We start from the raw sequence: 23880 nt of genomic DNA, 5'->3' as shown, positions 1-23880 counted from the left end.
ATCACATTTCCATCTACATCTCCTCACAGACCTCGCTGAACTCTGTTCACAGAAGGTATTTAAGTCAAGACCAATGCAGTATCCAGTCTCCCATGGCAAGCACTTCAGGACAAAGGCTATAGTGATCTATGTGCATTTACAGGCAATAGAACAAATAAAAGCAAGTCATTAAGCGTTATCTAGAGTATTTAAAATAAAAACTGCTATCAAAACACAAAATCTAAGCAGGTTCTGAAAGATGGCCACCCACTCAAATATTATAAAGAGGTTACTCAGCTCTCCTAAAAAAGCTGGAGCTATATGACACTGGGGATACAGCATTTAAAGTTGCAGTGAAGACAGTATTAGTAATGCACACAACTTTGACCCCATAGTTTTCCTGATTCATTGACCTGATGTGCAAACAAGGACATCAAGAGGCAAGTATCTTGGCTGAAGGGGAGGCATGATAATGCAAGACTTCATTCGTTTCCAGGGTAAAATCGAGCAGGTTAAGTCACCCATATCTTAAGCTCATCTGTTTCACTTTGAACTGGAATGAACAGGCAGACATTTCTCATTTCCTACTGCTGCTTTAGTACGAGAAGATTCATCTACCTCTGCTCTTACACAACAGAGCTGTTCTGAATCACTCTGTAGTTCAAACTATGTATTACTGTAGATAAAACTAGAAAATCGGGGGGCGGGGGGGGGGGGGGGGGGGAGCGGTTGAGTTACAGGATTTTTTTTGTTTTGCTAGAAAGTATCTTTGAGCTGTTTGGCCAGTCTTTGGGGTAATCCCAGTATGTGAAGCAGTTTGGAGTGCTGCTTGTACCTGAAGCAAGGTCCACAGATTCAGGAGCTCTGCCTCCAGCTGCAGCCCTGTCAGTATGAAGCAAACCAGCACACAACATACAAATTACGAGCACAAGGATACCATCAGTGCCTGAGGAACAGAACACAGCTAGGCTGCAGAGGAGAAACCAGGCAAATTGAAAAGCATGAAATCTGTCTTGAAATGTAAAACCCAGGAGATTAAAGTTTATTATCCCAAAATTTCTTATGCATCTTTTCTCTATCTTACCCATCAATCTCTGCATCATATTGTTCCTAAGGTTAATTTTTAATAAAATACAAGATTGGTCCTTGAATATCTTTAAATTCTTTCTAAATCAGACATACATTGCAGCACAGCAAAATCTATCCAGCATAAGCTCTTTATTTTTAACTTACTTTTAATTTTTTGAGTATTAATTGTATTACTGGGACTAAAAGTGAATCATTTTAGGCATTTACAGTGTCAGCATTTTAAAACCATGGTAGATCTACATTTCTTTCACTCTTAGGTGGCAGTGACTTGGACAAGCTATGACTCTCAGTTACCTTGTAAAACTTGCTCATATAAACTCAGTCACTTCCTCTTATATCATTATTTAGACCACCTGTCACATCTGCTCATTGGTCAGGAATATAATCTCAGGGAAAATACCTCCTTTTCATTTAATATTGTAGAGAGCTATTAAAAATGGGGATCGACGTTTGAGAGGCCTCTGGGCACAAGTAGAATAGAAATGACAATGACAGATGGTGAAAATTGTTAAAACTGGCTGTATTGTGTGAAAGGATGAAAGGCTGGATGTTTTAACTGAAAACAAATTTGTGATGTAATTGAAAAAGATTTTTGTCTGAGCAGCCCCCCCCCAGTCCCAGAAACATGACTCTTACCAGTAGCGGAGTCTTTTGGAGCTCGGGCAGTACGTGCTCCTTGCCAGGAGGTACTTGTTTTTCCAGCTGCTGGGATATGATGGAGTTGTAATCCATTTTCTGCATTAACAGGTCTTCTTTCAGAGCAGGTTACTGAGTGACCTTGACAGGCGCTTGTCTGAACACTATTTACGGAACAAGTATTTTCTGCCCAAGGTTCGTAGTTGACTGTGCTGCAGCCAGGTGTAGCTATGGCAGTGGCCAAGTCAGAACGACAAGTAATACTCACACTGTTTTCTGTACCATTTCTATTTAAAACCCCATCTGCTAACACAACATGCCTTTCATTTAAATCATTCCTGCTTGTAGTGGTAGCTTGAAGACTTGAAGGTGGCAGTGGCTGACACCCAGGGCTGGCTGCGTTTTTGCCACTTCTGCTTCCTGGCAGAGGTGTGGATGGTGGGTGAGGTGCTAGCAATTTCCCTGGAGCTTTTTGAGTTTTGTTGGCTTCAGCAGCTGACTGCAGTTGGATTATAGTGCCTGTTCTCTTCCTGGGCATAAATCTTGACTGGACTTTTATAGATACTGTTTTTCTAGTTATCTTTGCCTTATTTTTGATTTGATTGCCTTCATTAATTTTAGAATTATTACCACATACTGAGCTTTTATTTTCTTCACCTTCTGATACCATCCAAGCTTTTCTAGCAGAAAGGGATCCGGTAGACATAAATATATTCTGAGACGTGTAGTCTTTTTTTGACTCTTCAGTATTAACATTTAGTTTTGGTATGTGAGTGTTTTCCTGATGATTTTTTATGAACATGGGGCTTGAAGGTTGAGCAACAATACTTAAATTAGTCTTAGGAGCATTATTTGTAGTTTGAACATATTGCAGCAGCGCAGAAGATATTTCACTGGTGTTTTTTTCACAGCATGTTGCATTATTTTCTATTATCTGGTTACTTTGATCACACCATTTTAGCTTTCTGTTGCATTTTTCTGCACTTTTTTTCCTTATTTTTGCCAGTTCTAAACTGTCCCTGATAGATGACATGGGCTGAGTTCCAACACTGATCCTGTGGTTCATAACCACAGCTTTGAAATGACTGGGTCCATATTTAGAGTCCTTCTTTAAGATACTTCTGAATAACTTCACTCTTTTTCTTTCAAGATTATTGTTTTTCAGGGGGCTGTGCTGTGCAGGAGTGCCAGAGTTGAACTCTGTATCAGACACCAGTGACATAGTTTCAACCATATTTCCTTTTTTTTCCCTTTCATTATTCTGTTGCTTAACATCGCACAGAACTGAGGCATTTGGTATGTCCTGAAATAAAGATGATCCTGGATTAATGTCATAAATACATTTAAAATTTTCTTCTTTTGTTGCAGTCATTTTTCCTGAGGTATTTTTTAAAATCCCTGTACTAATGTTTTTGTCCTTTGGTAATGTATCAGCTGTGCTGGGAATGCCAGTGGAACATCCCTGATTAGGAAATAAGTTTATAGATGTTGCAATAGGTTGACTGGAGGTTTGAGCAGATATAACTTCTTTTTGTGGGGTCATTTTAAAACTCTCATCTTGCATCAGATCCTGAATTCTTTCTCCTGGAGCAGAATTAGGGCTGGCCCAAGCTTTGCTATCATTGAAACCAGGATGAGCAGTAGCTAATGGGGTAGCCATTCCAGAAGGTGGCTTTCTTCTTCCTTCTTTTGTATTTTGTGGAAAAGTAAATGCATTACTTACAGACCTTTCTTCCTTACCAGAGGCAGAGAGCACTGCAGGTTTTTTTGCAGATTTTTGAGAAGCAGATGATTCCTCTTCTGAATTGTTTACATGTTTAGCAGGAGTTAGAACATTATGTTTAGCTAAAAGGTCATGAATAGGTGAGTTGTGATAGTATTGTGAATCTGCATTTCTCAGACAATTATTTAGATGCATATTTTTAGAAGTACTTTGAGCTGTATAAAGCAAACCATTATTCCTAGTCTGTGATTTTTCTGGACTATACAGGGCACAGTCACACTGTGTAGTCAAAGATGATTCACTCCGTGTTGTGTAATTTCCATGTTGCTCTCCAGCCTCAAGACTGTCAAGGCTTGACAGACTTTCTGAATCATCTGTTTTCTTGACTTCTTGATGAAAATTCTGAAATACAGGCATAAAAACAGACTGTTATTTTTATCAGAAATGTTTTTTTGCTGATACTGATTTTTCATTAATGAGAGCTTAGGCTAAAATACAATCAATATTGAGCCTGGTGTTTTTACAACTTGGGATCATAGCACCATGAGCGTTTCCACCAAGTTAAAATTTACCTGTGTTCAATGGAAAAAGATAATTATGTGGTTTGGGTATGAAATTGAGAGGAAAGAGCTGCATTGTTCAACAAATTTAATCCTCGGTTCTGTATAAATTTTACAATATCAAAAAAGGAATGAGATTTGTCTAAACCACATTACTGTTTCTGGATTGCCCTATGACATGGGATGGTTTTTGTACTTTGACATGTAAGGAGTTTACAAAATGAAAAAGAATACATGAAAACACAGACGTCATAGTGGATGTGCTCCAAACTTGAAATTTTCCATAATTCTAGAGAGGATATGTTTATTTTCATACAAAGTGCCACAAGTGATGAGGATTTAAGCACTGTCATGGCAAACACAGAAAACATCTCTCAGCTACCATAACCACAGTGATTAACAGCTCCCCCCAGTGAAACCCCCTCTTCTCATCTTTCAGAAAGAGGAAAATATCATCTAACCTATGAGGACAGATCAAGTCTTAGGGCATACAGGAGTTTCATCCACTCCCCCAACTTCTTCATCAAACTTTTAATACAGTGATGACTAAGAACAACTGGCACCACCCAAATCATCACTGGGACAACTTTACTTATGTACTATACAGGTATTTTCTTTCCTATTATTTCTCCATCCAAACATTGAAATGCCTGACAAGGTTGAAAATATATACTTCTTTAAGTACAAGATTTCAAAATACACATAAACATAAAGGAAAACAAGCATATCAACTATTTTCAAAATCTTGTACACTCGCTGTTGTGAAAGCGGAAATTCACTTCCACACAACTCAGCAGCTAAGTGATTTTAAACGATATACAGGAAAAAAATCAGCGTGAAAAACTAAAAGAAACTGAATTAAATACACAGTCTTATGAAAAGAAGATTTTTTTTTCATTAGTGACTTTAAATGGAAAAAGTTTCAAGTAGCAAAATTAACCTAGCTAAGTGATTATATATCCCCTGACAATTATAATAAAATTAACATTTTGACAATGGACCAAAGAATGCATAAAATTCATTAGTGAATAAGAACATATTTTTGTAGTAAACCTTTTTCTTATTCTAATAAATGTGTTATACCATAATATCGTGCAGTTTATAGGCGTACAAATATTTTAAATTGCAGAATAAAAAGCTTAGTGAGTCCTGAAAGACTTTTTATGATTGAATTAAATCTTATCTTGCACTAAATGTTCAGAGGTTGGTGCAGTCTTCCATTATAGTTACGATTTAAGATAAAGAAACTAAATAGAAAAGCAAAGAACTAAGCGTAGGGAAAGATCCCTTTAGGAAACGTTTTCAAACTAAAGCTATACAAACCAGCATCTTTCTAATAGAAAATAATAAATAATGCTTTATTAACCTTTATGTTTGCATAAATTGTATTGTTAACCTCTACTTGAACTTCGCCAAACAAGGGAATGGCATATATGTTCAGAGTTTTCTGGACCAGGCCAATTTTAAGAACTAACTGAAATTTTCAGATGGGGAAAAAAACCAGTAAAAAGAAATTTTACGTGTCAGGCTTACTTCTCGTCTAATTTGGAAACTACACCTTTACAGCTAAATATGTGTTTCTAAAATTACTAAGTTAAACAGAGGAAAAATTTTGTAAGAGTTGATGTAAAAAAACCCTGTTCCAATAGCAGGTTAGCTTAAAATGGTAAATCTAGAGGGTGCAAGAAATATTGCAACTTTTAAAAATTAAGCTAAAAAAAATCCTACCCGGTTGTGATCCAAAGGTTGAAAATAGACTTGATCCTGCATCATATATAATTTTACTCTCCTTGTAAAACAAAACCTCAAGGGAACAGAAAATCTCAGTTGAGGCAACCTCCAGAAATAGGAACTAAAGAGTAAAGAAGGATTCCCCATTTAAGCATGTACTCACTTTTACTTAGTTCATGCAAATTTAGTTCATTTATGTTTACATTGTTGCACCATACAATTTCATCCTTTCACACATTAAAGATGCTTATCATAATCATTAAAATATTTACATATTTTATTTACCTTTCTAGCTTACTCTGTAATGAATATGAACGTCACATTTTCTTGAAAAAATGATTAACTAGAACTACTTCTGCAGACCTTAAAAAGTATTCAACAATTATTCTTTTTTAGTGGTCAATAGCTACAAAGGAATAAACCTGGAAATCCCAATGATATAATCTAATTTAATCTGTGAGAATATTATAGGATGATGAAGAAACAAAAATGTTCATCAAGTACACTATCTTTGTTTCTGTTATAGAAGTACAATTTATTGTACTACCTGTTGCCTGCATTATCTTATGTTTTAATTCATGAAATCCAAACCCAGCTTGTTCACATAATTGGTATTCTAGGAAAAGGAACACTTACAAGGAGTTGCAGAGGTCACTTGCACATCTTAACACTTAGAACATCTATGTCAAGCAATCTCATTTCAGTAAAGCACTAAACCAAAGAAATCTTTCAGGAGGCCAATGAAAGAACAACACTGCAACAAGCAAAACTTTTAAGAGAACCTGACAAGTGAATCTTCTGCTTTCAAAGGACTCTGTCAGAACGGTATTACACTATAGGGCTGCTGTGTGTATACTTGACAGTTTCTGCAAAAGAAGTGCTGACTGTTCACAGTTCCAAGAGGTGAATGGGACCATCCTTCTGAAGAAAAATGCTGGAAAAATGCTACCTAATCTAGAAATCCGGGCCCCTTGCCTCTCACGCTACTTGCTATTTTTGGCAATTTCCACCACTTTATTTACAAGAGTCCTTTGTGTGTTATATGTGTGTGTATATATGTTATACTTCACATTCATTGTGAAGTAAAAGACGCCAATGGTCACACAGATGCAAAGGTACCTCTCAAAGTCAGTGAGGTACCTACACACCCTTACTGGTTTTGTGTTTACCAACTATGGAATGGGAAAGTTTGTTAGAAAATTAATAATCCTTTTTTGATGCAAGTATGGAAAACATGATGTACGTTGTACTACACAATACTGATTTCACAGAGGATTTGGGCAGACCCAAGAAAGCATATGCCACTGAGAAAGGATTTTGGTGCTTACATTACACAAGAGAACCATTACACTGTGCCAAACCCACCAAGGAAGCTATGGAGGTGTAGGATGACCGGAGAAAAGCTTCCTGTCAACACCCCTGTTTTTCCAAGGCTAACTCCAAAATCCCTAATTTCCCCCCAAGCCATCTAGGATACAGAAACTAGCTATCTATGAATGTAAGTATTTAAAAGGACCTGATTTGCTTGTTTGGAAAATCATCACAGGATGCTAGAAATATGGGTTCAAACCTCTTAGGATAAAAAGAACTCACATTTCCACTCAGGCACTTCAGTAAACTACTGTACTGAAGGATTTTAAAGAAAAGTGATCTGAACACTGAATGTCAAGGTTTCAAGTTCTGACTTCCAGCTTTAATGAAGCCCTGTGGTAAGTGTACGTAAGTGTAGGAAGCAGGTTTTCAGCTAAATATGTCTCTCTGTTGGTTTCTATTACTTAATTTAGCATCTCAGCAATCTCAGTTCTCAGGGTGGTGCTTCTCAGGATCCCTGTTCTCCCACAGACTAACCTAGTCATGCAGGTCTAGAAGTGGAATTCATAATGCTAGTTTTTAAGTACTATTAAAATTATTAAACAGTTAAATATTGAGGCATTGGGCACCACAATGCATTAGTCCCTTCTTGGTTTCTAACTCATTAATAAATTTGTTTGAGCAGGCACTATCTACCCTGAAAATTTAAGAGATTGTGTCATGTAAAAATAGTATTGGAGTGCATAATTGAAAACCGTCATAAGGCAAATAGACATGGAGAAAAACTGGGTGTGCATATGCAATATTCATTCTCAAAGTTTTTAACTAATAATTATTTTAATGTTATATAAAAAATGCAATGATACAATTTAATGAGCAAATTCTTAGTTTTTTACAGTCTGTGTTATATTCAATGTCATTTTCGTTATCCCAAAAAAGGAGAATGGAGATCAGCTAAAACTTATCCCTTCTCACTTCTTCGGAATTTGCAGGTAGTAGGAGAAAGGACGTTTTAAAAAGTATTTTGTAGATGAAATTATTTCTAGACAATACTCTAGAGACAGAAATGAAAGGGAAACTCAGACTTTTTTCCATTTTCAAGCAAAGAAATAATCCTCTTTCACTGATGATTAAGGTTTTAATGATGAGATTCAAAGCCTTAAAATTATCATTTTCAGAAAAGCTTTCCAATAAAGTCTGATTTATGGGGAAAGGAGACTAACTGATGGAGGAAAGTATTTCTTCATCTTCTAGAAAAGTCAGATTCTCTTTTCCTCGTTTATTCTTACTCACAAATACACGAATAAGGCAAAGCATTAGGGTTGACAGATTTGAATGAACTGGAGCTGTAGCATTAGAAAAAAATTATTAATACTATCTGACCAGTACAGACCTCCTAAAAGATGTGTACCTTACACATCATTCATAACGATACAATGTGTGAACATAATTTTTAAAATAATACCTATTTCAGCTGAGGAACTATCCTACCAGATCCCTCTGACTTGCTAAAAAATCAGTATACATTTTTGCAGTCAATAAAAAGCATTACTTTTTCTTTTAGCAATGTAAACACATTGCAAAGATGGAACAGTTTTTAAACACATTTCCACGCTATTTTATGCACTGCACAGCAGCGACCAAGGCAGAAGGTGGATTAGGAATCCTAAAGGTTAGATACAGAAATACTTTTAGAATCACAGAACATCTGAGTTCTATGCGTGTATGAGAAGAGACCCACAAGAATCAGAGTCCAAAGCCTGACTCCACACAGGGCAACCTAAAAGTTAAACCGTATATCTAAGAGTCTTTTCTGGTATTATATATTTATAATTTTCTAGAAATAAGTTTATCTAATGAGACTGTTTCATGTAATTGCCAACCTTCACTGCAAGCTTCATTAATGTAATTAATTACCTTGATAAAAATATTCAGTGACTGTTACATGTTACTTGCTTTACAAATTAAATTTTTTTGATCAGATGTTTATCAGGACATACATTCCTCTTAAGGACTTTACAGATATTACTTATAAGAACATGTACAAAATTTCAGCATCTACCTTCCCCTAAACAGCCTACTGAATTTAAAGGTTGATCTTTCTTTTTTTTCTTTGCCACTGTTTGAAACAGCGTAATTCTTTAAGGTGCTTGTTACAAGATCTTTCAGTGTCCTGGGACCAAGTTATTCTCTGCTTACTCCTGTCCTCTGAATTTTGGGTGTTTGGTTTAATGCTGTATTTCCCAGTTGGTGAGCCATACTTCCTTATGGAGATATGCCAGTATCAGGCGGAAACTGCACAGCTAAGTTCAAGCTACTAAATACCACAGACGTGGTGCTACAGTTTAATAATAATGTTTTTTAAAAATTGGAAGAATTTCTATGTACCCAGGCCACCATGAAACTACTAGGATGGAAGCAGAATATTGGAAGAAAAAGTAAATTCTGTTTTGCTTCCCACTTAACAAAAGGTTTATCTCTTTAAAACCAAAACACAGCTCTGCCACCTTCAGAGAGGTAGAATAATTCTGAACAGTGATACTTCTCGATGAGAAAGCAACAGATTGCCCAACATCCCCATTAGAAATTAGTATATACTGTCTCTGATGGTATCATAACATGATATACCATCCTGGCAGATCAGTATGCACAAACATTTTATCTTCCACTCTCTTCCCGCAAGCAAACATTTTATTACCATAAATGCAGTAAACTAAAGATCAGATACTGCTATTTTTTCCTCTGTTCCTCTCCTTTAGTTACATTTATGAACACTTTACTCTGTTGCAATAAAACAAATAACTTCAAAAATATCTATGAACTATGGTAGCAATAATTACATAGCTATATGTAAATATTTCATAAATATTTACATATATTGAGAGAGATATATGAATGGAAACCAAAAAATAGAGTCATGATAATATGTATGGCAATTCTTATGAAGAAAACTATACGCTTGTAGAGGAGGAACAGGTATATATTAGAAGACAGTTTTCAGTTTCCCTGTTTTGGTGGTTTGTGAACTATGCTGTATTTATGACCATCTTAACTTATCCACAAGGAAAGTCTTATTCATGTGTTAATGTACTTGTGAAACACACTCTTTTGTGTTGAAAATGCTGTTTCAGCTTCAGTTCTACATTGTCACCTGTTCAAGCAGGGCTCTGAGTTGAGGCAAGACACTCTTCAAATGACTGAACATCCAGATTGTCAGATATGAAGATTATAATGTCATTTTATACAGCAGGGGTCTGGAAGAAACCACTATTTTATGTAAAAAAACCAAACCCTACCCTTGAGGACTATACAATCAAAACAAGTTCAAGTATTTGGGTAAAATATTACATACCCAATACCCCCAAAAAATGTCAGCAAAAATTTAGTCTGGAGATACATTTCAATTTCCCTTTATAGCAAATGTGAATATTGGATTAGTGAAATAACATGGAAGACAGTGGAATGTTGCAATATTGGTTAAAAGCCAGTAACAACTGAACCCCTCTGATCTTGCTAAAAGGAAAATGAGTAGGGAAATCACTCAGCTTTGTCATGTCGGTTGTCTAAGACAATGGTGGGACTTGGTGATCTTAAAGGTCTTTTCCAACATAAATGATTCTATGATTTTATATAATTTTAGTGAGCAACATAAACTATGTAAACAGTCACAGTTATAAGTAAAAAATGATCAATGTTTGTAGATTTAAAGTGACCACAGAAACCTATTTCAAGTTTTTGAATGGTATCTTCAAAATCAAGTCTGACTTCAGTTCCAAAACCATTTTATCCAAACCCTCCCCTTAAAAGTTCTGTTTTCCCACTAACTAGCCCTAAGCATTCTACAAGTTCTTGACACTCTGGAGAGACTCTGTACACAGGCACTCCTTTTTTCCATGCTGGTCTTGCCTATCCCTTTGAAGAGTTAGACTGATACAATAAACATTGCAGAAGGAACCCTTGTTTAACTCATTCCAGTCATGCTACAAATACATTGGAAAATGAATTCAGTTTTTCCACCAGTTATCTGAAACATCTCCGTTTCATAGACACAGTTGAACCTCAAAAGCATAGCAATACAGCCAGCAGTCATAAAGGTCAACACATTCATGCAAGTAAGGCAATGTCCATACCTATGTGTTTGCACCATCTGCTGCTTTCATTCAGCGAAATGTAATTTTGAAAATATTTTTCATTATTTCTCAAAGACTTATTTAATTCTATGTAATATATATAAACAGTATATATATATTACAGTATAATAAGATACAAATTTTACAGAAGTATATAATACAAGTATATAATTATATATACAGTGTAATTATAACCCTCTGACTTCATGGCTTGGGATGCAACTTCTGAGAAATTATACCTGTGCTCCAGTCCCTATTTCAATAACTATTGAAGTATTTTATGTCAATGGGAACAGTACCCATAGAAAGGCTGATACTGAGCACTTCCATGGCTGCACAATACTCTTGGGGGGGAAAAAAAAACAACACCAAAGAGCCAAGGTAAAATTCCTGCTTCAAATCAATCAGAAAGGGATTTAAATTTGGATTTCAGATACCACTTGAATAACTTAATTATGGTCATATAAAGGAGGGAACAGGAAAGTACAGTCTCCAGGTTGTAATCTATACCTGTTTTGTCTGTGAATTTACTCTCACCTCCACGTATTTTGTTTAAAAAGTAAAAAGATAGAGTATTGTGTTAGGTCAACCAAAGAGTTTAATTCAAGCATAATGTATTTTTCTGGTAGAGCATAAAAATATTGTACTGCCCAAACAACTTTGTATGGCCATCAATTTAAAGAGGTGATGAAAAGAAAAATAAAAAGAATATCTGAATAATACTATTCCTTGTCACAGTTGAGCCACTTTAATGGGAATTTTCTAAATTTTTCAGTTTAAGGCAGATGCCAGAAATGGAAAATTTCAACATAAACAACTAAAATTTGGAAAAATGATAAGCACTTGGGAGTAATGTCTTTTGGCTTTGGCAGAAAGCTGCATGCAGCTTTAGCTAAAGACCATGCTATAAGCTTCACCTTAAAGATTTTATTTATGCCTGCAACAAAACCAGGAAGGACTGTGCAACAAAAATTTGATTGTGCACAAAGTAAGCAATATTAGGTTCTTCAAAATGGAGCAAACTTACAGACATATAACAAATAATAATTTGATGTACTGGCTCAGGTGTAACTGTTGCACAAAATAAAATCTGCTGCTTTCAATATTTTAAGCAAAATAATTTTGGAGAATGGTAGAAAGGTCACTGACAACCTTGGCTTACTGATAAAACTACCAATTTTTTAGGGATGGAAAGCAGGGAACACACCAAATCTACTGGTAAGTGTCTACATAGAATTGTATTGTCCTGTAGGAAAGAAAAGAATTTTAGGAATCTTTATAATCCTGCCTGGCCTGTAAAAACAGAAACAAAGAGAGGTCAAAGGATCTCAATGGATGGTTAGACTGCAAAGTATGTGTACAGCAAAATACTTTGACATTAATTTCAGAAAGGCAAGCACTGTTGAAATTACTTTGGACAACAGACAGTAACAAGACTACTGAAGCCTATTCATGTCAGTAAGAGTATTATAAATAATTACAAAATATCAATGTTATTAGTAAGAGTATTATAAATAATACTTTGCAAGAAGCCACAATGCACATACACACCAGCACAATCCAAGAATTAAACTTCCAAAGCTAAGACCTTAGGACAATGACAATAGCTTTTTTTTTTTTAAAAAAAATATTTTTCCAATCCAAAGCATGCAGTTCAAGAAAGAAAGTCCAAATGTTTGAAATATAAATATTTACAAATTGAAACTATTTATCAGAGGGAAGAAGCTGAGCAACCCCTAGTGGCAGCAGAAAAATAAACTTTGGAAAAAAAAAGAATTTTGCAGGACCAAAGCATTTTCAAAAATAAATTAATTCATAAACACAAATTCATATCTTATATGCAGTGTCCAAAGCTGATGATAACATTTGGAAAAAACTAGAAGTAAAAAGTCATGCCTGACTTGTGGTGATTTTCCCCTAGAATTCAATTAGAATGTGATAACTGTGTTTGGTAAAATACACTGCAATATAGTTACCTTACAATATATTAAGAAGTATCTTTTTATACATCTTTCTCAAAGACATTGCATTTTTTTCCCTAATTCTAAGATGTCCTAATGCAGCTACTGCCAAATTTGGCATCATCATTTAGGGAGGGATTTGCAAATACCATACCAATGAAATGCACAGTCTGGTATTAAAACAACCCAACAAACAACTCAGACTTTTTGTGTTTTGTTTGAAAATTATTATCTAAAATTCAGTTTTATTAGCTCTCTTCTATAAACTTCCATTTTCTTTTCCTTCTTTTATGCTTGGAAATAACAATGAACTGTAATCAACAACCCTGCCAGTACAAACTGTACTTTCTGCCTTCTCAACCTTTTTGAAATTTACTCTGCTTGAGTGAGATTTTCTGTGTTAGCCATCAGCTCAAGGTCCTCATGAATACCCATCAGAACAAAGTAGGTACAGAGATGAATGTGCCTGAAAACATCAAAGAACTCAAAATATATCTGAACTGTATAATTTTTCACAAGTTATCCGTGAAAAGGTACTAAGAGAAAAGCCCTTGCTCTATCATCACCAACGATTCTGTGCTTCTAGCCATCACCCATATAAAAGGTCATTGCTTCATAGAGTCAAGGTCATTTCAGACACCAGAAGTCCAGATGCCAGTAGATAATAGTATAGAAATAAAAATGAGTTCAAAATTATGTCCTCTTTTTTCCAAAAATTTAATATTGAAGACAGTATTTCCAAAATCAAAGACAACACTGACAGACCTAAAATCACACTTAAAAGTGCAGTTATAATAAATCACTTTGGAGCTCAGTTGTTCTTGATTTTCACTGTGCTTCTAAAGTGACTGTTAGGTCCAAAAACTAGTGGACTAGCAGAAAGTTAATGGGCTTGTTATTGGAACACCTGCATCTATTCCAAAGATGACAAAAGAGGATCTCAAAGAGAATTTAAGTCAACCCCTAAGAAATCACCACACACTGGGAAAAAAACCAAGAAAAAATACCCAAGAAACACCCCCCCCAACAATTTACTTACCGTATTTATACTGCTATATCATTTTGTGCTGAGCTGAAGCAATCAGCAAAGCAAAAACTTAAGTGCAAATTGCAAGCTGGCAATTTAAGTTTGGAGCTAGCACACAACTTCTGTGTGATAGACTAATGGCTAGCTACTTCAGAGCCAAGACATCTGACATACATATCTTACATTCACAGAAAGACAACATGACAGATATCTTTGAAGAATTTGTGAAAATAGTCTTACTAACATTTTTAAAGATCTCTGATTTCTTACTGAAAAATATGTACAATTTTACTATAAATAATCTATTGGTGAGGCATAACACTCTGTGCCCTCAGGTGTTGTCTACTAGATAAAAAATGCTTAACAGACCTTTCATTTTTATTACATTCAAGAAACTTCTATTACATTTAAGAAACATCACGTAACGAATCACATGGAAATATTATACCTCCAAGTTGCTGAGGTGTTTTTTTTCAAGGAGCTGTCGCATTTCTTCCAGCTTTTCCTGGAAGAAGAGTCGGTTACTATCCACGTTTGTTCTACTGCTCTCTTGTATTGTTCTATGCCAGCCAACCATCGCTGAAATCGGCTTCTCATCGAAACAACTGTTTCTAGATGCTGATGAGGATGAAGTGTCATCTGTGGTTCTTGATACAAGCAAATAACTTATTAGCTTGGCTTATTTCTATGTGTCAACCATACACTTTTAAACATATTCCTTTCCAAAGGTATACATCATCAATAAATGCCTGACAAGTGAAGGACAGCTATACTATATGTAACTACAGGTGGTGCTGTTAGTATTATCTAAAACTGTCCAACACTTTCCATTTTAAACCTTCTGTTATCTATAAATAGTCATACTTTTCTGATTGGGTTGTTGGGTGACTGCCTCAGGCTGAATCAGTCTGGAAAATGTCAGCCAACGGTTTGGTCATTTACAGAAATGGAACACAGGAGGTTTTATGTTTTTTTTTTTTTTTAAAAAAAAAACACAAGTGAAATAGCATTTATTTTCCCATAAGGTTGGCTTATATAGAGGATGACTATATACTGATGCTATCAGATATTCCCTTACTTCAAACAGCAAAAAGCCTTTGTAGTATCTAGAGACCCTAACTCCACTAATGATGTGTAATCTTAGCAATGTGGTACACAAAACAATTTGTATTTGCTGCCTGAAAAAAAAATAATAATCTGTGCAGTAGCTAGCGTAGCTGGACATTACAGCACAAACATACTAGTAGGCTGCAACAAGGCTTTACCATGGGTCAGATTCTACTGTCTGTGCTGTATCTCCTTCCTCCAGAGATCAGACCACACTGCTGCTCCTCCATCCAGCCACCTCTCCTACCATCCTCAGGGCTATTTAACCACTTAGTGGAATAAGCTACAGCTGCACATCATCTATGTCAATCAACCCACTGCCTTCGAGGCAAGGCCACAGCTGCATGTTATCAATGCTAATCAACCCACTGCCTTCAGTCCTCTACAGCTGGATACTGTGGTCAGGGTGAACCCAAATTAAGATGAAAACATACATTTCCACAGGCTGAGAATTAGCAAGAAATATGGGGCTGGTTGACACCCTGGAATCAAAGAAACCAAGCAGCATGTGAAGCCAAATGACAAGGAAAACATGCAATCAAGAGATTAGGAAGGCAGGGAGCATGCAACAAGATAATTTCAAGAATAAAAAGAAGATAGAACTGGAAAAAGCTTGGGTAAGGTCACTAGGAATTGGAACCAAGTTTTGGAAAACAAGAAGCAGGAACTAGGTAGATATCGAGCATGACAGAAACAAGAAACAAGTAGTTTAACCAATAAGAAAGGTAGGTCTTAAAAAAACCCACCTAAATAACCTACACACCAAAACCCACCAACTCATAGGCAGATTAAGCTTTAGTCTTCTGGAAGTATGACTATTAGCAGGTTGCCAGCTGTGCTTGCCTGCGTAAGTGGAACAGTTTAGCAAAGGAGACTGACCCTGTCTTTTGGCTCCAACCTGGTTCAAGGGCCCTAAATTCCCTTAGTTTGGCATATCCAAAGTGGCAGTTACAGGAATCTCTCATCAGATACATGCTTTGAGTTCTTACATCTGTTCAGTAGAGACATAACCCTTACAATTGATTAGAAAGACAAGTTTATGTCTTGCTCATTTAGGATCATGTATTTGTTGTACTCCACAATGATTGCAAATGGTGGTAGAAGGAGAATAGATATTGGAAACAGATTATCTGTATAAAATTTCAGTGAAGTTATTTGTAAAATGGGTATAACATTAACAAAAAGGGGAAATCGAGCTTGTATTTTACCAGCTTGACCAGGTCCAATATTTAAAATGACACTTTGTCTCATGAATCACTGGATTTTAAGTAACAAACCAAACCTTATTGTCCGTGCAATACGCAGATGCTTTCCAGCATTCCCAGGATGCATTTCTCCATCTATAATTCCTTAGCAGCATCAGCATGATCCTTTAAATATTGCTAAATTGGCTGAAGTTGTTTAGCTAAATTGTTGCAAAAGTGAACTTTTAATCTGCACCTAAATATGGAAATCAGGCTTTCATATATTTCCCTTTTTTACTTTTTTTTAATTGGAACCTGGTCTGACAAGATGCTCTACCATGCATATTTTACCCATCCTCATTTTCAGTGAAGACAATGGAGAAGATGATATACCTTTCACATATAGGCAATATGCAGTGTAGGAACTGGTCAGAAGATACAACTATTTCATGCTACACAAAGCTATCTTACGTAACAGCTGGCACCCCTACTGAGCAAATTTGAACAATGCAGACACACAACACACACAGACCTCATCTTTCTCTACTGTCTATCCAGCAGAGATGCATTATTAGGAAATGTGTATTGTTCCAAGCTGGAGATGGCTACCAGGTGTCTAATACAGGCACAGAAACTCAATAACCCCTTTCCTTAATTTCTCTCCATTTCTTCAGCTTAAGTTTTCACAGCTGGTTCTTCTGAGCCTTCACCTGTTTCATCTTCTTTCTGTATCTAAAAGTATACTCCCTGTTAAAATCAATCCCTTTTCTTTTTAGTACATCTGTGTCAAATGGGTAAATAGTCTAATGAGACCTTTTCTGTATTTATTACAACACTTACAGTTTTAGGACAATGGAGAATGGAATCCCATCAAGATTATTGTTATTTTTCAGAAGACTTTATACATAAAAAGGTTGCCTTAATTGCACTGATCTAAGCAGAGAGATACATTTGGCAGAGTCTGAAAAGGAATTTATAATTTCTGATGAGATGCCTGATAGCAAAAAGGGAAAACAACTTCCCATATTTATTTACGTAACTTAGAATTCTGCATTCTGTATTCTTTAGAATGGAAGATGTCCTCCCTCCAAAAACATTCTGTACCTATCCACTTTTAAAGACTTTGTTACTGTGGACATACTGATTTACACCTGCACCCCTGAAAAAATTTGAAGGTTTCTTTTGTGTGTATGTGGGGTTTTGTGTTGGGGGAATGGGAAAGTTTCTTGATAGCTATTTGGATGTTTAGACCATTTATATTTATATAAGTTTCTACATTTCAACTTTTTTCAGAGAAAGATTTTGATTTGTCATAATTAAGTTTCTATCCCAAGACAACCTGATCAAATACAACTGTTTTTAAACACAAACAGGGAAATAGCTCTTGTACAAAGTGCAGCGTACCATTTACACACCTGTGTGCACACATCCCAATGCCTGTCAGCTAATGAGTTGAACAACATTTTTGCTTCAGCATTTGAAAAGTAATCCTTACTGGAAGCAGAGTAGCCCTACTGCAAGCACAGATACAATCTCTCACTTATTAGGTGTTTCAGGATTTTTTTCCTTTCTTCAAGAGGAGGCAATATGTCTCCATTGCTTTAATTTTTTTTACGTTTTTTAAAAAATAGACATTAAGAATTCTAGAATCTTATAAAATTGACCTATATCCAGTTGGGTCTGCAGCCATATTCATCTTGAATACTTAATACAGTATTCATTATTTTCCTTTAAAAGGGGACTGTGAATAAATTCCATACATTTTATTTCTGAGGGAGGGTGAATTCTAAAGATCATACAAAATTTTTGGTTTAAGTGTTCATAGAAGTGTAAGAAGAGGGAGAAAACCAGAAAAAGATCTACTACCTCATTTAAGTTAGTTATTAGCAGTCTCAGAATTTCCAATTAAAGGGATTATAAGACATTTTTAAAGCTTTACAGCTCAGAACCAGGGAGTTTTGAAGAAACTTTGAGAACCTTCTCAAAATGCTTATCTGTATCAAAGCTTACTTTGCTGTACTGATTTGCAAGAAATTTATTTGCCCTTTAAGAGAAATTTGCACAAGTTTTGGAACCAAGTCTGAAAACCCAGAAATGCCACTTTTATGACCCACACAAACTGTGGCTCCCAGACCAAAACTAAAAGGAACAACCCTGCATAACATCCTGCAGCAGATCAGAAGAATCTATTCTGCGTAGCACGTGTTCAGTTTGAATCTCAGTGCTTAGTAAGGAATTGTGTGAGATGCAGACAGAAATGCATAGAGAATTTTCTGTCATAAGGAAGGAATACAAATTGTTAGCATTAGAATAAGTGAAGCTTAATTGCATATTAATTTGTATACCTTGCCCTGATACACAAGCCTGTACTGCAATAACTTAATTCTTTTTGCCTTATTACTATACTCCTAATATTCTCTACATCCTCCTTCACCCAACCCACACGGCTCCTGCCCAAGCCTCCTAGTTGCCAGCTGGAGAAGAGGCAGCACATTCTGTGGCAGGTTCCAAGATATTTGAGTGCTGTCTTATCTGTATTAACTGGCTTGTGACCTGTCACTAGGTCAACGTGGACTCAACTTTTAAACCTTTTTCAAGCTAGTGTCACTTGTTTGAATAATTTCTTCTTTGCCCAATTGCCAATTTCAAACTTGTAGGAACATAATCATTTTTGAGATTCTTATCTCTCTCTCAAATTTGGTTACTAGGGGAACACACACTGTAAAAGAATATGAACATACAAATTTAATTTCCTTAGGAAATCAGGTTATAAAAATGATAATCAGGAAAAGAACACACTATCATAATTACAGAAAAATGAATTCTCAAAATTATACAAATATAGTATGGAGTGACAAGACTGTTATACAGTAAAAAATGGTAAGTGGTCTGAAGAGGTCCTGAGAGAAAAATGTGAACCCCTGAGGCATAAGGAGCAGTTTGAAGAAAGATGGAAAACAGGGAAACAAATGATAAATGCAGGGGTAAGATGCACTGAGCCGCTGTCCTTAATCAAACCTATGAGTGAAACAATACAAACGATCAGGAACCTTGAGACAGGGTTCAGAAACACCTACATTTTTTTGCCACAACTTCAGCTTATATTTAGCAGGTAGGTTTTTTGTTTGTTTGTTTTTATGGCTGCAATCTTCCTTTATTATGTCAATACAGTGTAGTATCTGCAGAACTATATGCATGTTGACTGGCAGATAGCATGAGTATTCAGCTCTAAGAGGCATGAAATATTTTCTCAATTGTCCAGTTTATTACCTGAAAACATGTATTAATCAGCAGTGTATACGTAATCAAACTGAATATTAATGTCACAATGAAGAAAACACTGAGGCTCAGAAGTAGGGAGACCACTTTTAGACAGAATTCATCTCTATTCTGAACACCTGCACAATTTACAACATACAGAAATGAACTACAATAATAGTTACAATAAAAGCAGCAACTAAAAAAAAAACAACCCTGAATTGAAACATTAGATAAATGAGAGATTAGGAAGGGGATAATCAGGGAGGATTATCAAATACAGCAGATAGATAAACTATGCATGAAGAAGCATTCTGTTATAAGTCATGGTATCTTAGAAAAAGTGCTTGAATAGAGTGAAAAGTATGCAATTCAAATTTTATGTGATACAAAATGAAATTGCAGGCCAAATTGTTATCAGGATGCTCAAGATACATACAGAGAAAGAGAAAACTAAAGGTATGACAGCTGGATTGAAGATAAAACCGTGGGATGAATATACGAGCCAAACTATCCTTGAATGTCAAAAAGAAAAAATCTGAATAAGAATAAGAAGTCTTCTACACAGAATTCTTTATAATTCATACAAGAGCAGCCGGTTTGATAACCACGGCAATCTGTGTCAGGCTGCAACCGAATGAGGACTGGGTTAGCCCCAGGCAGTCCCAGAATTCCAGTGAAGGGAAAAGGTTTGTGTCCTCTGCTGTCTTACCAAATAGACACAAACAACTCAAGGATGTTTCATAATGTTTCATTGGAACGGTTCACAGAAGTGCTTTCTTTGCCATGAGAGAAACGCCTACAATTTCTTAATGAGTAATTGTCTGCTGCTTATTGAATACACTAAGCAATTTACTTCCTTTGATCATCAGAGTAAACAGAAATGCTTACCTGAAGTTGGTTTTGTTCCTGCTGGGGAAGCACAGTCCTTGTGTTAATAATGATCCTTTAATTTGTTCAAGAGCTTCTTCTAACTGAAAAGCTGCTTTTGTCTGGGCTGCAGGGATTAGAGTAAAAAACACAATGGAAAAAATATTTTAAAAATTGGAATATTTTACCATAAATGGTTTGGTTAAGTTTCTGAAGTTTGGAAGCATAAATCCAGAGTGTTAGAATAAACTGAGTGGTTTAGCATCGTTAGACATGCTAGAACATCTCTAGTTCCTCTGAAAAAAAAACCTCAGTCTATTTAAGTGTTTACAGTAACACATCTATTCAACAGTCTTGCTATTTGTTTTTAGACTGCATTGTTGAAAAAGTAGGAGGATAAAAAATTCATCACTAGATTTGTTTTTACATCATGATTATTGTATCATGCATTAAGCCAAAGTCATGGCTTGCAGGTATTTTACAGAGGCCAAATTGTAACTTAATAATCGAATCAGCGGAAAAAGAGTCCAGACAGGCACAAGGTGTTGTCTCTTTCAAGTAAGTAAAAGTAGGGTAGAAAGTGGTAGAGGCAGAACTGCTATAAAGGAAAACCAAGGAAAAAAGTTGTGATTCATTGTATTGTTAAACAGTCTGGGCTGTCAGTAGAGCTATGAAGAAGCCCTAAACCATACTGTTCTATTTTGTTATTTTAATCTGACATTTGATCTTGAAGTCAGAGACATTACCTCACAGTTGGCGCAATTGCAGTTGGGAGAGTAAATCTGTTAAAGAATACCTAAGTAATATACCATATCTTAATAGTTTCAACACTGGAAAGTTGACTGGAAATCAGACTTGGCTGATGCTGTTAAAAGCTCCTGCCAATCTGCATTGATTCCAAGGAAGCAGGAACAAAGTTGAAGTGATCATTATTTCCCAGCAATGAAAGAGCAGCTTAAAAAGCTGACTAATTCAGCAAAAGTTATGTAATACATTAATACATGTTAAGTCTGCTTTTACTGACTGATAAACAAAATGCATATTCTTGAATATTTCATATTCAGGGGTTCAAACAATGGCCCATTATACCATCCTAGTAAATTCCCGTGGCCTTGTAACATCTCACACCCAGCTGTGAAATCACAGCACTGTCAGCAATAAGCAAACTGCAGTGTAAAAAGTGGAGAAAATCCAGGAAGCCACAATATCCCAAGCAGGTAATGTACTTACTGTGACCATAATATAATGACATAGCTCACAAAGCAATTTGTAGGAAAAAAAATGTTGGGGGGGGGGTGGGGGGGGTGTCCCTCTTCACAATTTTGTCATGTGTATCAGATTTGACCTTCCTGTCAGTTTTGTTTATATGAATTCAATTAATTTGAGTGAAGTTAATTGTTCTGTTTGCCTCAGTTACACTCCACTAATAGAAAAACACTTGTATTGTGAATAATAGTTAAATTTTCATTTACAAACCCATTTGCTTGTGCTGAGAAAAAGGCAGATGAGCACGCTGGAACTTATCAGTCACTTTCTGAAGTTTATTTTTCCTCTGCTGCAGAACTTGTTCTCTGAATCTTTGAGTTTTTTCTTCTTCTTGCTTCTGTTTTTCTTCAAAGGCTCTGTATTTAAGAAGCAGAAGTAGATGATCCCTATTTTTCTAATTAAATTTACAAAAATATTAGTAATTTACTTGCTTATCCATTTGCAATTTTAGTACAAAAGCCTGCTTGTCCATAAATTAAATGCTATAAACTCAAGCACAGCTGGATTTCTATGGTTTGTCTGAACATAAATGTGACAGTGGGTGGTGAAGAAGAGACACACCACAATCTTTTTATTTTTAGCTTCAGTCAGAGATTTGATCCTTTCTTATATCTGAATTGACATGCAGACTCAACCAGTTTTTGTCACCAATGTGACTTTCACCACAGTCTTTACCATGTAAATGTATCACAGTGGGCAGATCAATAGGAAGGTGAACTGCAAATGCTCTGTGTGTGTGCCTTTCACGAGCTGTTGGGGAAATAGTAACAGTTTAGAAGTTGTTATTGAGAAATAACACAAAGGAACTACAGCTTTTACCTATAAAGATGTAAGTTAGCATCAGTTTCTAGTCGTTGTGAGGCTTCCTGAATGACAATCAGTTTAGTAGCACAAAATGGGATACAATAGCAACGTGAAACTATGATTGACAAGATTAGCTATTCAGATTTCAAGGGAATTCAAAACACTGAACCAAGATAGCTGATTGTAAGGCTTATTTAAAAATGCACACAGACAATTTCATTTCCAGAATGAACCAGCTACCTGCAGCCAGTAACATCACAGGAAAATGGGATGGATTGTGCAATAACAGTGGGAAGGTTACAGTCCCCAGCAAATCAGCAGCTGGTATTTAGAAAGTAGTGTGGTATATAAACCAAAAATAAAATCTCCTATTCATTTACGTCAAATACGTGCTTACTCAGTAGCTCTTATTTCCAGGATATTCCAGTTATTTAAACAAAATATCTGTTAGCTACTGTCCCAGATTGTATCTAATTCTTAAACTGATCTTGAAATAGAAACATCACATATCAGTGAGACAATAAAGAAATTACTTTTTTGATCCTCAGGCAACTTCTGTAAAGATAATTAGTAGGCTGTTTTTTTCCCTGTGTTGAAGTACTGCTGCTAACACAAAACTGAGGAGCTTGGTCAGTACAAAAGAAGCAAAAACATTGATAGCATCAGATAGGAATATGGCTTCTGCTAAGAATTCACTTTGAAAAAGATCTGTGACCTAAGTTACTGAAACTTTCCTTCCCAAAGCTATACTTGCTCTTTTTTGTGCAAGTGATGTTTTTGTTTATTACTAGTAAACCAATTAACTAGCACATCTTGTCAGAAGCTAAGTATTGTTAATGCCGAAGCTGCTGCATTTTAGAGGTACTGACAATGGATTGATACAACACTGTCAGGAAAGATTTCATTACGAGTACATCTAGAAAAGGCTGAAAACAGAAGACCTCAATCCACAAGCTGTCTGCATAGGTAGGTCTCGTTAGCTTAAAAAGTGCTGTGCGTTTAGAGGCTATCGGACTGGGGGTCAGCCTTGGTATTGCTTTGTTTAAAGGTAGGCTGGTGGTGATTGTTCAAAAAACCACACAAAAATACACAGAAAAGTTTTACTCCACAATGCAACACAAAGAGAATGAACCTAAATGACACAAGTTTGAGAACAAAGCAGAAGCTCTGCTATTTTTATAGATATAGAGGTATATCTATAAAGGTAGATTATATCTTCCTTTAGGGAAGATATATTTGCTAAA

The 23880-nt window shown here is 35.8% G+C and overlaps 1 protein-coding gene across 1 annotated transcript in view; it reads right to left on the bottom strand.

Moving 5' to 3' along the window:
- Window positions 1-23880, bottom strand: part of CEP126 (centrosomal protein 126) — a gene marked incomplete at its 5' end in the record, with an annotated part of 38790 nt that overhangs the window by 12958 nt on the left and 1952 nt on the right. Inside the window, 4 exons of the mRNA XM_080376081.1 lie at window positions 1705-3829; window positions 14596-14794; window positions 20588-20693; window positions 22043-22226. Coding sequence (XP_080232207.1) covers window positions 1705-3829; window positions 14596-14794; window positions 20588-20693; window positions 22043-22226 — 2614 coding nt within the window. The remainder of the gene's footprint in view (window positions 1-1704; window positions 3830-14595; window positions 14795-20587; window positions 20694-22042; window positions 22227-23880) is intronic.

The sequence above is a fragment of the Falco punctatus genome (genome assembly GCF_963210335.1).
Source record: "Falco punctatus genome assembly, chromosome: 2".
Lineage (NCBI taxonomy): Eukaryota > Metazoa > Chordata > Aves > Falconiformes > Falconidae > Falco > Falco punctatus.
The sequence above is the reverse complement of the archived record's forward strand: the minus strand, read 5'-3'. Positions and strand labels throughout refer to the sequence as shown.